Source organism: Mesoplodon mirus (genome assembly GCF_964341445.2).
Source record: "Mesoplodon mirus genome assembly, chromosome: 1".
Classification (NCBI taxonomy): domain Eukaryota; kingdom Metazoa; phylum Chordata; class Mammalia; order Artiodactyla; family Ziphiidae; genus Mesoplodon; species Mesoplodon mirus.
Window position 1 is genome coordinate 13,318,555 of NC_138976.1, and position 17,256 is coordinate 13,335,810.

A 17,256-nucleotide genomic window follows, 5' to 3' on the forward strand; every position below is an offset into this window, starting at 1 on the left:
CTGGATTAGGCATCCCTTGGAGGCTGGGGGGCAGTCCTTGGCCCCTTTCTGTCTGGTTTTGGTCCCGTCTCCTTGGTCTGTCTGGGGTTTCCAGTCTGTACTCCCAAGGAGGTGTCCAGGGCCACTTGGGAGGGATGGGTAGGGGGGCTTTAGGCTTCATTTCCCTGCATCACCCACAGCTCCCTGTGTCCTCTGTTTCACATAGGGGTTCTGGGAATGACTTCATGTGCTTTTTTTTTTTTTTTTTTTTTTTAAAGCTTTCGCTGTTTCAACATTTGAAAATCCGCCGCTGTGAGGTCCCTTCCAGCTGGGAAGTTCTATTTTGGGACCAGGAGGTGGGTGTGGGAAGGGTTAAGCATTATTCAGCCAAAGAGCAGGGTTGGGCCTCGGTGACCTTTTAAAGTTCTTATAGCTCGGCTTGCAATGCGGGCGATCTCAGAACATTCTATAAAAATAGCGCTCAAACAAAACAACTTCTGAAGCCTAAAGGATGTGGATGAGAGGCTCGATGTGGAGGAACGTTTAGGTGGCATTTCAACAGGAGTCTTGAGGACTCTCTCCTTCAGGCACCCCTCTCCATTTTTTTTCCCTTCCTTTTTAATTCTCCATCGGCTGTTCCTGGTAGCTGTCACTTGGGGTTGTTTGGGTTCAGAACGGTTCTCATTTTCGCCCAGGAGTGGGTGACGCAGGTGGCCGGTACGTCTCTCCCAAGGGTGGTGGCCTTCCCTCCTCCAACACCAGCCCTAGTTTGGACCTGTAGTTTCGCTTGGTGAGGGAGGCCGGGCCGTTCCCGGGCCCAGAGAGGAACGTCTCTGCCTTGGCATGCAGCTCTGAGTCAACAGGCCTGATAAACGGCCCACTTCCCAGGGCCAGCAAGGAACAAAGCCCTGACTGCTGCTGCGGGATCCGTCTGCCCCCCTCTTCCTGAAACAGCTGTTTATTCTTTTGACAGGAGTTGGAACGGAGCACCTTCCCTTCCTCCCAGCCCGGCCTCCTTCTGCAGAACGGAGCTCAATAGAACTTTGTTGTTTTGCCTTTTACTCTGGGGGGAGAGAAGCAGACGATGAGGTACGTGACATGTTGAAATGATTTACCTCTGCCTTGTCGGGGTCACTGGGGGTTTTGTGAGCCGGCTGCGGCGTGCATGCCCCTGGGGGAGGAACCCCGCTCTCCCCCTAACTGCTTGCTGGTCCCCTCGGTAGTTCTAGAAGAAGACAGACAGAGTCCTCCTCTCCCCGGCGTCGGATCAAGAAGTGGGTGCTGGCGGGATGCTGGTCCAGTCCCTGTTAGTTTGCTGCCCCTGGCAGGACCTCACAGGGCGTGACTGCAGCCTGGGGTTTTCTGTGCAGGACTCAAAGTGCCATTGCAGGGGCAGGAGGGCGAGTCTTGGGGCCCAGGACCTGCGTTGCGGGTGGATGCAGAGCCCTCTCAGGGCAGCGCCGACCCTTCGTTTACCTCCCCTTATTTCTCTTGGAAAAACTCTTGCACACTGATTTCTGGGCCAGGCAGCAAGGAAAAGCTGGCTGGATCCAGGCTTCAGATTTCCTGAAGGGGATTCAAGAAAGGGCACTACAAGACGTCCCTCCGAGAACAGGTTGTTCCATCTGTGATGGCTGGAGCGACAGCTAGTTGTATATTTAGTCTGAAGCTTGTCTCTTATTTTCCTCCGTCTGTGTTTACTTTGACCCTTATAATGAAAAACATAACTGGAAACAGCCCTCCATGCACGAATTATAACATGTTTCTTCCAACAGGGAGCATTTCCCCATAATGCCCACTAATTTAGAGAGGTTTTAGGATAAAGCAGCATTCTCCCTCCTCACCCCCAGCACCAACCCCCTGCCAAGAGCTGGGCCTGGAAGGCAGAGGGTCTGCTTTTCAAACACACCACCCACCTTGTGGGTGAGCCCAGTGATCTCAGCCTTTGCTAAAGCTCAGTTTCCTCAGCTAAAAGCCGCTGCGCTGACCAGGATCAGGGATGAACAGGATGGAGTGAGTGCAGAAGGCTCCCACACCAGGCACACAGGAGGCACCTGGAAATGGCAGAGGAGTTGAGCCAGTGCTCACCAGCTGGTCCAAGGAGAAGCTAGCCGCTCAGTGAGTCTAGCCTGTGATTAGCTGGCTTTGGGTCAATTGCTAAGTGGTAATCATGAAAGGCAAAATGAGAGGATGTCGCAAAGAGACATGGGTGGTTAGTCCATGGGTAAGCCTGCATGTTTACTGAGAACAAAAGAGTTAAAAGGGTGGGCACTGGAGGCCAACTCTCTGGACCTGAATCCTGGCTCCACCACTTTATGCTGTGTGGCATTGGGCAAGTCACTTAACCTTTCTGAGCCTCCATGTTCATATCCGTAAAATGAGGATGATACTAGAATGACTTCACAGGGTCGTAGTGAGGCTTACCTGAGAGATTACTGGTAAAGCATTTAGCCCGGGGCCTGGCCTGGTTCAGTTGGGGGGCATCCAAGTGTTGCAGGGCCAGAAGCTTATTCAATTTTCAGGGTCCGCTTTAAGGAAAAGAATGCAAAGTTGCAAGTATAATATTAGGGTGGAAGTGAACGCAGTCGTCCCTCGGGGTATCCACAGGGGATTGGTTCCAGGACCTCACAGATACCAAAATCTGAAGATGCTCAAGTCCCTTACATAAAACGGCATAGTATTTGCATATAACCTACACACATCCTCCTGTTTACTTTAAATCACCTGGAGATCACTTACAATACCGAGTATGATGTAAATGCTATGTAAATAGTTGCATGTACGCAGCAAGTTCAAGTTTTGCTTTTTGGAACTTCCTGGAATTTTTTGTTTTTTAACATTTTTGATCCGTGGTTGGTTGAATCCGTGGATGTGAAACCCATGGTTATGGAAAACTATTTAGAATGTGAGGAGACATCCCAACAAATAACAAAAATTGACAAATACTCTACATAGGACAAAATCCAGAAAACATCCTAATAAAATGTGAAAGTAATATAAAAATGATCAGTATTACTCAGCTGTCTGATGCACCTGTCATATTTTGGCTGCATACTCCTGGATTGCCTCTTTGTCTGCTGATTTTGTAGTATCATTTTTAATAGAGGCAAAAGGAAGACAAATCAGTTTTGCCTCTAGCATGGTTAGTCAATGGTTGCTTTTTATAACTGCGAGTTTAGAAGTTTCTTTCAGCTTTACAACTTGTTATCGGTGATGCCACGGCTGTGAATCTTTTGGCAGTTTCCTGCTCAGGTGGCTCCAGCCAGATCTCTGAAGAACTCAGCTCTTCGATCCTGGATGGCGGGAGGTGGGTGTGGGTACCAGGTGGCTGTGAGGTCTGGATCACTGGGACCCCTGAGCAGGGAGCAGAACAGCAGCTAGTTCAGCTCCTTCTGTTGTGGATCTAAGTGGGAGGCTCCTGGGAGCTCAGCAAGGCCTACCTGGAGCAGGTTGTTACTGGGACCCAGGTAGGTCTGCAGGGAGTGGGGTCAGGATTCAGGCCCCACCTGCAGCCCTGGGACAGGCACCCAGGCTGGAGTGATTCCCCCAGGCAGGAGCAGCGCCTTGCCTCGGAGCAGCATTTGGGCCTTCCCCACTCTCCACCCCAATGGGAGAGCAGGCCCAGTCTTGCCCGGGGTCCTGACTCAGAGGTTTCATAAGCTTCTGGATTAGTTGGCCTGTGGGCTCAACATGAGTTGGTTGGCCATCCTCTCTCTTGATCATCACTTCCAGGAATCTGCGGGCCATTGCAGCAAAACGAGCTCCATGTGGCTGAGTGAACTTGTCCTCACAAAATGAGACTTCCAGCCCTGTGGCTGATTTCTCATCCAGGTCCTAGGTCAATCAGGAAAGCCTGTCATGGAAAGTTAAGTCCACAGGACTTGTTTCAAGGCCGGGGAGACTGAGGCCAGAGGAACCCGTGACCCTGGTTCCCAAAGCCGCTCTGTGTGGGAGCTGGGGTGATGTTTGAGCCGCCGCTTCCTTCCCTGCCCATGGTGAGCCATGGGGACAAAGGCCATGCGCAGCGGGACCCCGAGCTGGGGGGCGGTGGGGAGCCGAGCTGACTGTCACAGCAGTCACAGCGTGGCCTGGAGGGCTCTCCCTTGACTCTTCTGTGTGGTGCTGCCCTGGAGGGCCAAGACTCCTCTCAGAGGGAACCACAGCTCTGCCCTCAGAGCCACGCATTTCTGAATCTCTCCCCTGAGAAAGCATCATCCTTTTACCACTGCCATCGGTGGAGCATTTACTGACCACCAGGCACAATGTGCTGTGTAAACATGTCTCCTTTTGTCCTTTCAAGAACCCTAGAGGAGGGTGTTTGAAGCTCCATCTTGTCTATGTAAATAGAGGCTCAGAGCCAGAGAACTTGCCCGGGGTTGTGCATATAGGGCTGCACATTCGCCCGGCCTAATTTCTGCCTGGAATGCTGGATCTAAGTGTTACAATGGAGGATGTGGAAGGTGAAAGATTAGGAGTTTTGTGCAGGGTGACTAATGCCCAGTCAGCTCCTGAGCCCTCTCCCCACCCCCTTAGCTGCTTTGTTTTGTTTGCAGCACTTGTGGGTTCCAGGGGCAGGGGGAAGAATCACGGGCAGAGAGGAAGATTCTTCAGCCTACAGGAAGGTTTGGTTTCCTCTGCCACTGCTGTTCCCATTCTCTCCCAAGATAATGGCTTTTCCAGGGCTTCTGAGTGCCTGTGATTCAGCTGAGATGCTCACCTTTTCCCCTGACACGGGATGGAGAAAACAAGGGCCACTAGAAATCCTTTCAGAGAGGAATTCTGTTTGGAAGGAATACCTTGACTTAGATCAGTTGGGGTGAAACTATAAGATTCTCTGAAGTCGTGGGCGTGTGTATCGTTCTGTGTGGAAGGATTAATTTATGGGCCACATGGAAACATCCGACGCTCCAGGCAAACAGAAGCGGAAGAGGAGGCGGGGGTGGGGAGGGGGCGAGGACGGCGGAGGAACGACAGGCTTACAGTGTGACCCTGCCTTGCGAAATGCACCCAGGTTTTTAACACAGGTGTTGCAGGAGTGGGGATGGTTTCCTGTGGAAACCGTTGCAGGGACTGAGTTCTGGGAGTGGCCCGGGAGCAGCCCGTGTCGGTGTTGGGATGGATTCAGAGGGAAATCGCAAACACCATGACAAGAGGGCCTGGGAGATGCTGGGAGGGCTCAGGTGGAACTGGGCCTGGCTGGGCTCACATGATCCTCTGAGGGGTGGGGTCCAGGTGACTCAGCTAGTTACACTCTCCCATATAAGGCAGGGTGTTAGTATTCTGTAGGTCCTAATTCTGTGCTCAACCCCTTAAATGGGATATTTGTGGGGGTTTTGGGTTTTTTTTTTTTGTTTTTTTTTTTTGCGGTACGCGGGCCTCTCACTGTTGTGGCCTCTCCCGGGCCCAGCCGCTCCGCAACATGTGGGATCTTCCTGGACCAGGGCACGAACCCGTGTCCCCTGCATCGGCAAGCGGACTCTCAACCACTGCGCCACCAGGGAAGCCCTAAATGGGATATTTGGAAGCAACCCCAACTTTCCTACTTGGTGGGTAAGAGAGTCAACCACGAATCTTCAGAATGACACAGTTTTGAAAATTCTGAGAGACAAACACATCAGCGAAGGGCTTTTAGGCCGCATTGGCTGCCAAATGCCTCATTTTATCCAGAGAGAAAAATAAAAATGTTTTAAAAGACCCGCTGGCCACCCTGCCAACCCTTCTGTCCCCAGAGACTTGGGTTCCAGATTCCAGGAAGCGTGTATACACCCGTTTCCAGTGCTTTGCTAAAGGATGTGAGATTGGCTCATTTGCACAGCTTCCAACTGTAAGTTTCCAACAAGAGTGATGCCTGGCCACAGCAAAAAGTAAGCAGAGTCAAGTCATTTATAGAGTCCAGAAAGAAATGGGCTTCAAGAGTTGCCTCTGAGGCTAATTTCTGAAATTAAAAAATCAAACAGCTGCATTTGGAGAGGGGATTAGGGGGTGTGTCTGATTTTATATCAGGCTCTCCCTGATGTAAGCGTCAACGTTCTCTACCATGAGAGCTTGCGCGTTTCTCTATTTAATGTTTCTTACACCAGGAGAAAATTTGCGTTTGATCCTCAGCAGGTGGGGTTGATCAAGCTTCGGATGGCCTGGGCTTGATCAAAGAAAATCAAAGTCGCCTGGCATTGCCAAGGAGCTCTTAATCAGGCTGCAGCACAGAACAGATGGATAAACTTTTAGAGTCCCTAATTTGCATCCGTTTGCACTTTATTGTTTAACATGTTCTTATTCCAAAACCCTTATTCTTTTCTCTCAAATATGCTTTGAGCTCTTGCTAACTACCAGGCACTGTGCTATCTTCATTGGATCCTCCCAACAGCCTGTTTTATGGATACCAGTAATAAGAACTAGCATTGTTTGAGCATTTATATGGTGCCAGGCACAATGCTAAATATTTTATGGATGCCAACTCTTACAGTCATCACCATTTTTAACCCCATTTTATTTTTTGTTTTTTTGGTTTTTTTTTTTTTCGGTACGCGGGCCTCTCACTGTTGTGGCCTCTCCCATTGCAGAGCACAGGCTCCGGATGCGCAGGCTCAGCGGCCATGGCTCACGGGCCCAGCCGCTCCGCGGCATGTGGGATCTTCCCGGACGGGGCACGAACCCGTGTCTCCTGCATCGGCAGGCGGACTCTCAACCACTGCGCCACCAGGGAAGCCCTTAACCCCATTTTAGAGACGAGGAAACCCACCTAAATGTGATCCGTTACAGGTCCACCATCCCTTTTCTGAATCCCTAGGGCCAGATATGTTGGAGTTCAGAATTTTTTAGATGCAGAGTATTTATCATATTATGTAACGCACCCAGTGCAGCAGCAGCAAGCATGTAACAAAATACGTCAATATTTATGCAAAGAAACATTTAAACAGTCTCACTAAGTGGGATAAAGTTTATAAATAGCCTCATGTCAGTTAGGGCCTGGGTGCCAAATTGAGTTATAAACAGGCTTTTGGTTTTCAGAGCTTGGAGTTGGGTGAGGGTCTGAAAAGATGCTTACATGTTCGGAGTTACCCATTTTCGTGTGTCTCAAATCCCCGCCTCATTCCCAAGCTCCTGTGTTCTATCACCATCCACACTTCTCTGGGAGTGAAGACAGTGGCAGAGAGAGATGGCCACAGTCTCAATCCAGATCTGTTTGCTTCCACACCCAGGCCTTTCCTTGCACTCAATGCTAATGCTGTTGACATAGAAATCAAGTGGCTTTTTCCAACAGCGGGGCCGAGTTGCATGCAGCCCTCTGCATTTCGTAACTTTGCTGTGGGCCCTGGGCTGTCTGTGCCAGCTCACGAGGTATTCACAGGGAAGAAGCTTGAGACCGAGGTTTCCCTGAGGCCCAGCAGGCTCATATTCTCACGGTCTCTGGAACACCACCGATCACAGTTGTATCTGAAAGCTGGAGGTTGAGTTATGACCTCGAGTTCAGCCCTGGCTTTTCCATTTCCAAACAGAACACACCTTCTAAGCAAGAAGGAATAGAGTGTCATGGCTGATCCCATACTTTTTCTTCTTCTTTTTTTTTTTTTTTTTTGTGTGGTGCGCGGGCCTCTCACTGTTGTGGCCTCTCCCATTGCGGAGCACAGGCTCCGGACACGCAAGCTCAGCAGCCATGGCTCACGGGCCCAGCTGCTCCGCAGCATGTGGGATCTTCCTGGATCGGGGCACGAACCCGTGTCCCCTACATCGGCAGGCGGACTCTCAACCACTGTGCCACCAGGGAAGCCCCTTTTTCTTCTTTAACTGGATTTAATAATAAAGGTGATGGAGCATGTGAGATCCAAGCCGGGAATCATCTCAGAACGTTCTTTGAAAAGAATTGGAGAATAACCTGTCCCCTGAAAGGACACATCTCAGTGCCATTCTCATTTTATTTCATGCGCTCACCAGACATTTATTGACAGCCCCCTCTGCTGTCTGTGGGGCACTGGGGATTCAGGGTTGAATAAGAAGACATCCTTCCTGGGACTTGCCTGGCAGTCCAGTGTTTAAGATTCCATGCTTCCAGTGCAGGGGACATGGGTTCCGTCCCTAGTCAGGGAACTAAGATCCCACATGCCACGTGGTGTGGCCAAAAAAAAAAAAAAAAAAGAAGACATCCTTTTGGCCCTCAGGAAGCTCAAACGAATGATTAGGAGAAGACAGAGCCAAATGTGGACGTTATCACATGAGCCGCCTCCCAAGGTGATGTGTACAGCAACGTAAAGAAAGTGATGGGGAGCTGGAGGAGAGAAAGGGGGCTTCGCTGGTGGTCAGGGTGGAGTGGGAAGTGGCTTCACAGAGGCGGTGACATTGGCTCCCACGTGTCCACGCTTGTGTTTTCTCCACCTCCTGGTCCTCTCCTTCTCGCCCCCTCCTCTATTCTACCTCTAAGTGTCGGCATCTTCAAGCTTCAGCCCAGGGCCCTCCTTCCTTTTTTTCTCTCTACATTCTCTCCTTGGTAATCGAATTCATTCCCTTCACGTTAAATACTGTCCTGGGTCCGTGGACAGCTCCTCCAACTGCACAGCCCGCCCACATCTCTCCCATGAACTTCAGACTCGGAAGTCCACTTGCCTACCTGTCTCCATTCAGGTGTTCACACACTCCTCGAAATACACACATCCAAAGGGCAATTCATGATCATTATCCTCCAAGCCTGTCCCTCCTCCAACCCATTTGAGGAAATGCTACAACCCACCTGCTTAAGCAGAAACCTTGTTTCTTCCCTCATCCCTGATGACTAAATTACCAGCCAAATCCTATCAATTCTGTCTCCAAAGTATATTTTGAATGAAGCCACCCTTTGGGGCAGGCCACCTCCTCTTTGTGGCCATTAAAATAGTCTGCTCTTGTCCTCTTATCTGTTCTGCATACCCAGCGCCCAGATGGGTCTCTCTGAATGAAGTTGGATGAAGTGATTCTTCAGCTTCGGATGCTTTGGTGGGTCCCCACCCACTTTCCATGCCTTTCCAGGCTCTGACTGCCCCTGCCCACCCTCTGGCTGCCTCCTACCACCACCCCACCCTCGTTCCAGCCACTCAGGTGGGACAACTTCACTGTTTTTTTCTTGTCCAGGTTTTTTGCTTTTGTGTTATTCCAAACACAAGAAGCTTTTTCTCGGTCAGCCTGGTATAGATGCTGTTTCTGAAATATTCTCGCCCTTTCTCATGGCACTTTTCATCCTTTTCCATCCTATCTTCATCCCATGGGAAGCTTTAAAATCACCTCCCCAGTGAGGCCTTCCCCGACCACCCAAATTAAGGTACTTCCCAAACTGTTATTCCACACCCATCACCCCTTCCCCCTTCAATCACCATTTCATGCAGCAATCAAGAAATATTTATATACCTACTGTGTGTCGATTGTGTGGGTGTGGTGGAGAAAAGCTGGCTGGGAAGTGGTTGATTGTAAAGGACCAGAGCGTTTTCCCCTCTGAGGATGGGCATATAGGCAGTATATCAAGGGCAGCAGAGCTCAGGAATGGATGGTTCCCCAAAATCACATGCCAAGAGGTGGGGCGATCTGAGTCAGAGGCAGCTGGTGTCCATGGGAAACATTAGCTAGACCCTCACTCTAGAAAAATGGTACAGATGAACTTATTTGCAAAGCAGAAATAGAGTCACAGATGTAGGAAATAAACTTATGGTTACCAAGGGGGTAAGGGGGGATGGGATGAAGTGGGAGATTGGGATTGACATGTATACACTACTATGTATAAAATAGATAACTAGGGCTTCCCTGGTGGCGCAGTGGTTGAGAGTCCGCCTGCCGATGCAGGGGACACGGGTTCGTGCCCCGATCCCGGAAGATCCCACATGCCGCGGAGCGGCTGGGCCCGCGAGCCATGGCCGCGGAGCCTGTGTGTCCGGAGCCTGTGCTCCGCAACGGGAGAGGCCACAGCAGTGAGAGGCCCGCGTACAGCAAAAAAAAAAAAAAAAAAAAAAAATAGATAACTAATGAGAACCTACTATATAGCACAGGGAACTCTACTCAGTGCTCTGTGGTGACCTAAATGGGAAGGAAATCCAAAAAAGGGGATATATGTATACAGATAACTGATTCACTTTGCTGTACAGCAGAAACTAACACATCATTGTAAAGCAACTATACTACAATAAAAATAAGTAAATAAATAAATAAACAAACAACCCCCCACTCTCCCACGTCCATGGTGAACCTTGTGATCAATCAGGATACTTTCCCTCTGAGCCTCCAAGTGGCCTTAGCGTCCTTCCCAACCCAAGCAGCCCCGTCAATTCATTGAACTGGCTAATTTGCCAAAACAGGCCTATGCAGTTTAAGGTAGAACATGCTCCTTAGCTCTCATTAAATATTCATCAACTTTTCCTTTTAGAAAGGATATGGGTAGAAGCATTTCTTAAAAACCATATCCCGGGACTTCCCTGGTGGTCCAGTGGTTGAGACTTCGCCTTCCAATGCAGGGGGTGCAGGTTCGATCCCTGGTTGGGGAGCTAAGATCCCACATGCCTCACAGCCAAAAACCCAAAACATAGAACAGAAACAATATTCTAACAAATTCAATAAAGGCTTTAAAAAAAGGTCCACATCAAAAAAATCTTAAAAAAAAAAAAACTATATCCCATTCTCAATATTTAATCTATTTTTCCCCCTCTTCTTTTCTTTTCCCAGGAGAAAATAATGAATGTCAAAGGAAAAGTGATTCTGTCAATGCTGGTTGTCTCAACTGTAATTGTTGTGTTTTGGGAATATATCAACAGGTAATTATGAAACATGATAAAGCGATGTTAATGAAAGTCTCCTCTAATCTCCAGGTATCAGCCAAGTCAGCAGGTTGAATTAAAATTAGGATTAACTGACACCATAAAGAAGGGATTCCATCTTTCCTGTATCCCTGAGCCCTAGACTGTCTTTAAAATCATTAGATCCTTTTTTTTTCTTTTTTTAAAGATTTATTTATTTTACTTTTGGCTGCGCTGGGTCTTCGTTGCTATGCGCAGGCTTTCTCTAATTGCGGCGAGCGGGGGCTACTCTTCATTGTGGTGTGCGGGCTTCTCATTGCGGTGGCTTCTCGTTGCGGAGCACGGGCTCTAGGCGCGCGGGCTTCAGCAGTTGTGGCACGCGAGCTTAGTTGCTCTGCAGCATGTGGGATCTTCCCTGACCAGGGCTTGAACCCATGTCCCCTGCATTGGCAGGCGGATTCCTAACCACTGCGCCACCAGGGAAGCCCAAAATCATAAGATCTTCATGCACCTTCTAAGTAATTAATTATCTTCCTTCCTGCCATGTTCCTAATGTCTTGATTTTTATACTTTTGCGGTTCTGGGTAGGCTAGAGCCAGAAAGAGTAAGGTCATATTAAGACCAAAATGTCATATTAAATTATTTATATGACCAGATATGGAAATTACCTTAAGAAATTTCAGACAGGAATTCCATGAGAAATCCACCCTGATTTTTGCAGTCCTAAAATATTTGCAAAGTTTAAAGGAACAACTCAAGCTTGTTGACTTTGGTGCAAAATACACTCTGAATTGCTGGTGATTCATTTGTGCCTGGCAAAACTTTGGGGTATTTTGTCTTTCTTTTAACCCTGGAAAGCAAAATGAATTAAATATTTCTGAGTTTTCAAGTTCATCCGTGGATTCACCCCAAATATTTGAGCTGCTTCTGTGTTTTTGGAAACTACCAATGCCTCGGAGATTCCAGCTGCAGAGGCCTCTGACAGAAAGGAATCTCCGCAAGTGGCTACAAAAATGCACGATGGTTTTGACTTAAGAGGCATTGGTACAGCTCAGCCTTTCTTTCAAAAAGGCCACCTTAGGGCTTCCCTGGTGGCGCAGTGGTTGAGAATCTGCCTGCCAGTGCAGGGACACGGGTTCGGGCCCTGGTCTGGGAAGATCCCACATGCCGCAGAGCAACTAAGCCCATGAGCCACAACTACTGAGCCTGCGCATCTGGAGCTTGTGCTCCGTGACAAGAGAGGCCGCGACAGTGAGAGGCCCGCGCACTGCGATGAAGAGTGGCCCCCGCTCGCCGCAACTAGAGAAAGCCCTCGCACAGAAACGAAGACCCAACACAGCCAAAAATAAAATAAATTAAAAAAAGGCCATCTTACAATTCTGGGCCAGGAGAGCTGTCTCGTCACCACTGATATTTTCATGGTGAAGTGTCTTAGAAGCCCCAAGTTCAAGATGATGGCCTGGATGAACATTGGAATGTCTCTTTCAATTCTTAAATTCTAAGATTGGATGAGCCAGCAGGACAATCTTGGCCACTTATAAAGGAACTGCACCTTCAGGTACATCAGTAGAAGGAGGATTCTCTAGACTCCAGAGCTGTTATTCCCCGGGGTGCTGCATAGATCTCACGGCTTCTGGAGTGTTATCCTGTTTCATTCTGAACAAATTTTAAGAAAAACAAGATAAGCTAGAGAGTGACCCTGTTAAAGTGGTCTATAAACCAGGTCTTTTGAATTGAAACTGGGTACTTAGTCCAAAGAAAAGATGACTCATTGTTGGATGCAGGGACCCTGGGGCTTCCTTAGATACTTGAGGGCTGAGGAAATATCCTCACTGGAGTCTGGAGCTAGGCTGCCTGGGGCTGGTCCTGTGCCACCACTTACCCCCTCTGTGACTTTGGGTAAGTTACTCAGCCACTCTGTTCCTCAGTTTCCCTATCTTTAAAAATGGGAGAACAAACGTATGGTTACCGGGGGGAAGGGTGGGGGGAGGGATAGTTAGGGAGTTTGGGATTGACGTGTACACACTGCTGTATTTAAAATGGATAACCAACAAGGACCTACTGTATAGCACAGGGAACTCTGCTCGATATTATGTAACAACCTAAATGGAAAAAGAATTTGTAAAAGAATGGATACACGTATATGTATAACTGAATCACTGTGCTGTACACCTGAAGCTCTCACAACATTGTTAATCCACTATACTCTAATATAAAATAATAAGTTAAAAAATAAAAAAGAAATGACCGATGAATAGGGGGCTCTTCTCCCTGTCTTAGTGAGTGTATTTGTGGAGCAGACCAGTTTGCATACCTGTAAAAGCTTTAGTAAACCTGGATTATTTTTTTTTAAATGGGCATAACAGTAGTACCTGCTTCATAGGGTCGGTGGATTAAATAAGTTATTGTGTATAAAGTGCTTAGGGCAACACACTCAGTAAATGCTAGCTGCTATCACCATTATCATCATCATCATTACCGCCATCCTCATCATCTGCTCAGAGGGGAGAATAGGACAGGGGATTTTGGCAAATAATAGAAGGAAGAGCTCTAGCAGTTGAAAGAATCCAGCAGAAGAGCAAGCACCCTTTGGGTTCCTCCCCTGAATTGAGTTGCTTGTGTCGGTAACCTTCAAGCTCTGAGCGCTTGGTTGGATAACCTTGGTGTTTTGAATTGCAGCCAGAGTCATACTTCCATATTTTGGGTACTTCACAAAATTAAATTATGGGAGCCAAAGGCCCAAATGTGCATCTTGGCACTGGCCTCTCATAAAGAGGGTTATTTTGCAGTGCTGGGCACACTGTTCTCTGCACAGTAACTGGAGTAGGTTCTGGCTGCTCTTCAGGGCCATAGTCTGGCACCCAGACTGCAGCCACATAATTCTTCAATGTGAGGAATCTATTTGAATGTCTGCAAGAGGTTTAAAAGGGAGCAGATTCTTTGCCACCCTGTGAATTGGCCATGTGATGATCTGAGGTGAGCTGAGGGCACTAATCTTAGACAGGTGGGCAGCACTGTAGCTAAAAAGGGTTGTAAAATAACTCAGTTGAACACATCAACTGATTAGGAAAGAGAACTATTGTCAGTAGAGCATCCTGAAAGAATGTTTGATTTGAGGCTGGATAAAAAAAAATTCTTAGAATTTTAGAGATGGAAGAAACTTTAAAAGTTATAATAAAGTAATGATAGTGAGGGTGATTTTGATGATAGCAGCTACTAGTTATTGAGCATTTGCAGGTGCCAGGAACTGCACTGTACATTCCCTCCAGTTCTTAAAATAGGCCTGCAAGTAAGTATTAGTCAGCATTTCCAGATGAGGAACACTGAGTCTCCACAATGTTAAATGTGAATGTTCAAGGTCACATTTTCAGGAAGATTTAGGTCTGGGGCTGTCTGATTGCAGCCCATTCTCGACCCACGATTACAACCCTTCCTTTAGTTGAGAGTTCCCATTTTTCAAGTGACAAAATGGAGATCAAATAGGTGAAATGACTTAACAGTGAATTTCTGTCCAAGTTCTAACTAGAACTCAGATCTGATTCATCGTCTGGGGCTCCTTCTTGAGCTGGTTGTTCATGCCGAGTGCTGTGAGGGATACAGTGTGAGCCAAGGAGAATTCCTACCCTCAAGGGGTTATGCTCTGGATGGAGCAAACAGACGTACACGCCAATAAACCAAAAATGCAGGACTTCCCTGGTGGTACAGTGGTTAAGGATCCACCTGCAAATGCAGGGGACACGGGTTCAATCCCTGGTCCGGGAAGATCCCACATGCCATGGAGCAACTAAGCCTGTGCACCACAACTACTGAGCCTGTGCTCCAGAGCCCGTGAGCCACAACTACTGAGCCCGCGTGCAATAAGTACTGAAGCCCGCGCGCCTAGAGCCCGTGCTCCACAGCAAGAGAAGCCACCGCAATGAGAAGCCCATGCAACGCAACGAAGAGTAGCCCCTTCTTGACGCAACTAGAGAAAGCCCGTGCGTGGCAACAAAGACCCAACACAACGATAAATAAATAAATAAATTTTTTAAAGTTAAATTTAGAAAATCAAACCAAAAGCCTAGATAAAGTTAAATTAAAAAAAAATAGCCAACAATGCGAAGTGGAGGAAGGACATCAGAGGGAGAGAAAAGGGACCAGGAGAGTTCAAGAAGGCAAAGATTATGTTTGGCTTAGAGAGAGATCTATTTTTTTTGCCTTCATTTACAAATATTTATTGAGCACCTACTGTGTGCCAGGCACTGTGCTAAGATCATACCAAGGAAGGCACAGAAGAGGTGGCATTTGAGCTGTGCCTTGAAGGATGAATATGTGTCAAATGCCATACACTGCAGCGTGGGTGTTGCTGTGACCTGAGATGTCGAAGGCTTCTGGGAGAGGAGGGTGCAAAGGGCAAGATGGCAAATTAAAATGTTGGGACAAGGTGGTGAATCTGAATCTACAGATTGACGCCCTGAGTGCTAGGTGAGGGTCTGAGTGCTGAGTTGCAGCGGGCCCGCCCCCTCCTCTCCCCTCTCCCTACCTCCTCTTGTAGGGCGTGGAGTCAGATTCCCCAGGTTCAAATCCTGTTTCTTCTCCTAGCAGTAGGACCTTGAACAAAACCACTTAATGTGTCGGTGCCTCTGAGGAAGAACAGAATCTCCTTCACTGATTGTTGTGAGGATTTAATGAGCTAATGCATGTCAGTTGCTTAGAACAGTCCCTGGCCAAGTATTAGCTATTATGAATATTGTCAGATCAATAAACAGATTTAGAAACAAGGGATGTTAGAGCTTGGTCCACAAGTATTGAGCTCAGAGGGGAAACCATAAGTGGAAAGAGAGCATGCATTTTACTCCTACCAGGAGATGCGGACCCCCAGCAGGGGCAGGAGGCAGAGTCTGAAACAAATATTAGTCATTTATTTTTTCCAGAGATGAGGGCAGCTGGGGCCAGAAAGGCACTGAGCCAGGGCAGGTGCCTGAGCCCAGGTCCAGAACTCTTTCTACCAGGCTCTCTCCTTTTTATTCACAGGGAGGAGAAGTGAGCAAGTAAGGTTTAGCCATTGGGCACAGCTTCCGTGCACAAAACAATGGAGGAATCTAGTACTACAAGTCCTGTCCCTTTACCCCCCAAATGTCTCTCAAGTCAGTGCAGTCCTCTCCCTCCATCTCCCTGGCTGCCTTGACCTGGGCCTGGACCACTGCCAGCACCTCATGACTAGTCACCCATATCTACTCTCACAAGGCCTACAGATAGGACCCTATTCGTCTCCTGCCTAAAATTCTTCAAGGGCAAAATCCCCAGCAGGCCCCAGCGAGGGGACCTCTGGCTACTTCTCTGTTTATTTCCTTGCACATTTAAGTGCCTCCTTCCTTTCTCAGGGCCTCTGCATATTTTTGTCTCTGTTAGGGACACTCTTCCCACTTCCTCTTCCCCTGGACTCCTATTTATCCTTCAGAACTCAGCTAAAACATTATCCCCTCCTCTGGGAAGCCTTCCAGGTCTTCCTGTTAAGTGCTCCTGGTTACTTATGCTTTTTTTTTTCCTTTCTGCTCTCCCCACTAGCTTGTCTGTATCCCAAGGACGCATAGGGACTGTCTGTCTCAGTCAATACCATATCCCCAGCACTTGGCATGTAACACACTGTCAGCAAGTATTTGTTGAATGAAGGGAGGTGGTCCCCTAGAGGAGTCATACAGTTGCTGGTCCAGTCTTGTAGGTGCCTTCAGATGGTCTCACTGCCTTCGTTAGCTAAAGAAATGCCCTTTGAGGCTGCTCTGTAGAAGGCTCTGAGCTGGTGGTATGCTGACTCTGCAGTCGTTGGTTTTAAGATAATCCTGGGTGATTCCTGAGCAGGTGGCAGGAGGGGACCTGTCTGTGGAGCCTCTCCCTCAGCAAGGCCACCCTGGACAATGGAGAGCTGCCATCTTTTTTTTTGTTGTTTTTTAAACTGAGATTTGAGATTCTCCAGAGACCTTCTTCCCACCCCTTGTTCTGAGTAATCCAGAAGTGACTGAAGTCCCTTGATATCATTGGTTCTATCTCAAAGGAAGGTGGAAACCTGGGAGTAGACAAAACCCAAGCTCTCAACTCAGCCCAGGGCTTCAATGATAATGGTTTTCTCCAAATTAAAAGTAACATGATATGTTTTTATTTCTCATTTGCTTTTAGCCCAGAAGCCTCTTTGTTCTGGATAAACCAGTCAAAGTAAGTGCTTTGAATTCTAGATATCTACGGGATGCCTCCCATGTCCACTCTGGCACCCCTACAGTCCATTCTTAACATGGCAGGTGGTGATGCAGCTCTGGTCACAGGTGGAGGGGAGGGGTCCCAGGGGTCTGGCCTGTATTCCTCCAGCCCCCTAGTCTTGCCTTTATAGAACCGTGACTCTTGTTTTGTCCTTGCTTCTCATCAACTATCTATCTCTTTAAGTAGTGTTGTCTGGAGGACATTCCTGCCTTGCTCATAAAAATAATCAGGGTAGATATTGTCCATTATGCAGCCCACTACATGTTGTATAAAGACCCCTGCAAGAAATTTTGTTGAGACA

The 17,256-nt window shown here is 48.0% G+C and overlaps 1 protein-coding gene across 2 annotated transcripts in view; it reads left to right on the forward strand.

The window, feature by feature from the left end:
• The window catches only part of GGTA1 (glycoprotein alpha-galactosyltransferase 1 (inactive)), a 52,752-nt gene that overhangs the window by 19,687 nt on the left and 15,809 nt on the right, over positions 1-17,256 (forward strand). The window contains exons 2-4 of one of the 2 annotated variants that reach the window (XM_082625478.1): positions 953-1,068; positions 10,654-10,742; positions 16,878-16,913. In XM_082625478.1, the coding sequence (XP_082481604.1) occupies positions 10,663-10,742; positions 16,878-16,913 (116 nt within the window). In that variant the 5' untranslated portion in view covers positions 953-1,068; positions 10,654-10,662. The remainder of the gene's footprint in view (positions 1-952; positions 1,069-10,653; positions 10,743-16,877; positions 16,914-17,256) is intronic. The other variant, XM_082625479.1, reaches the window with a different exon arrangement.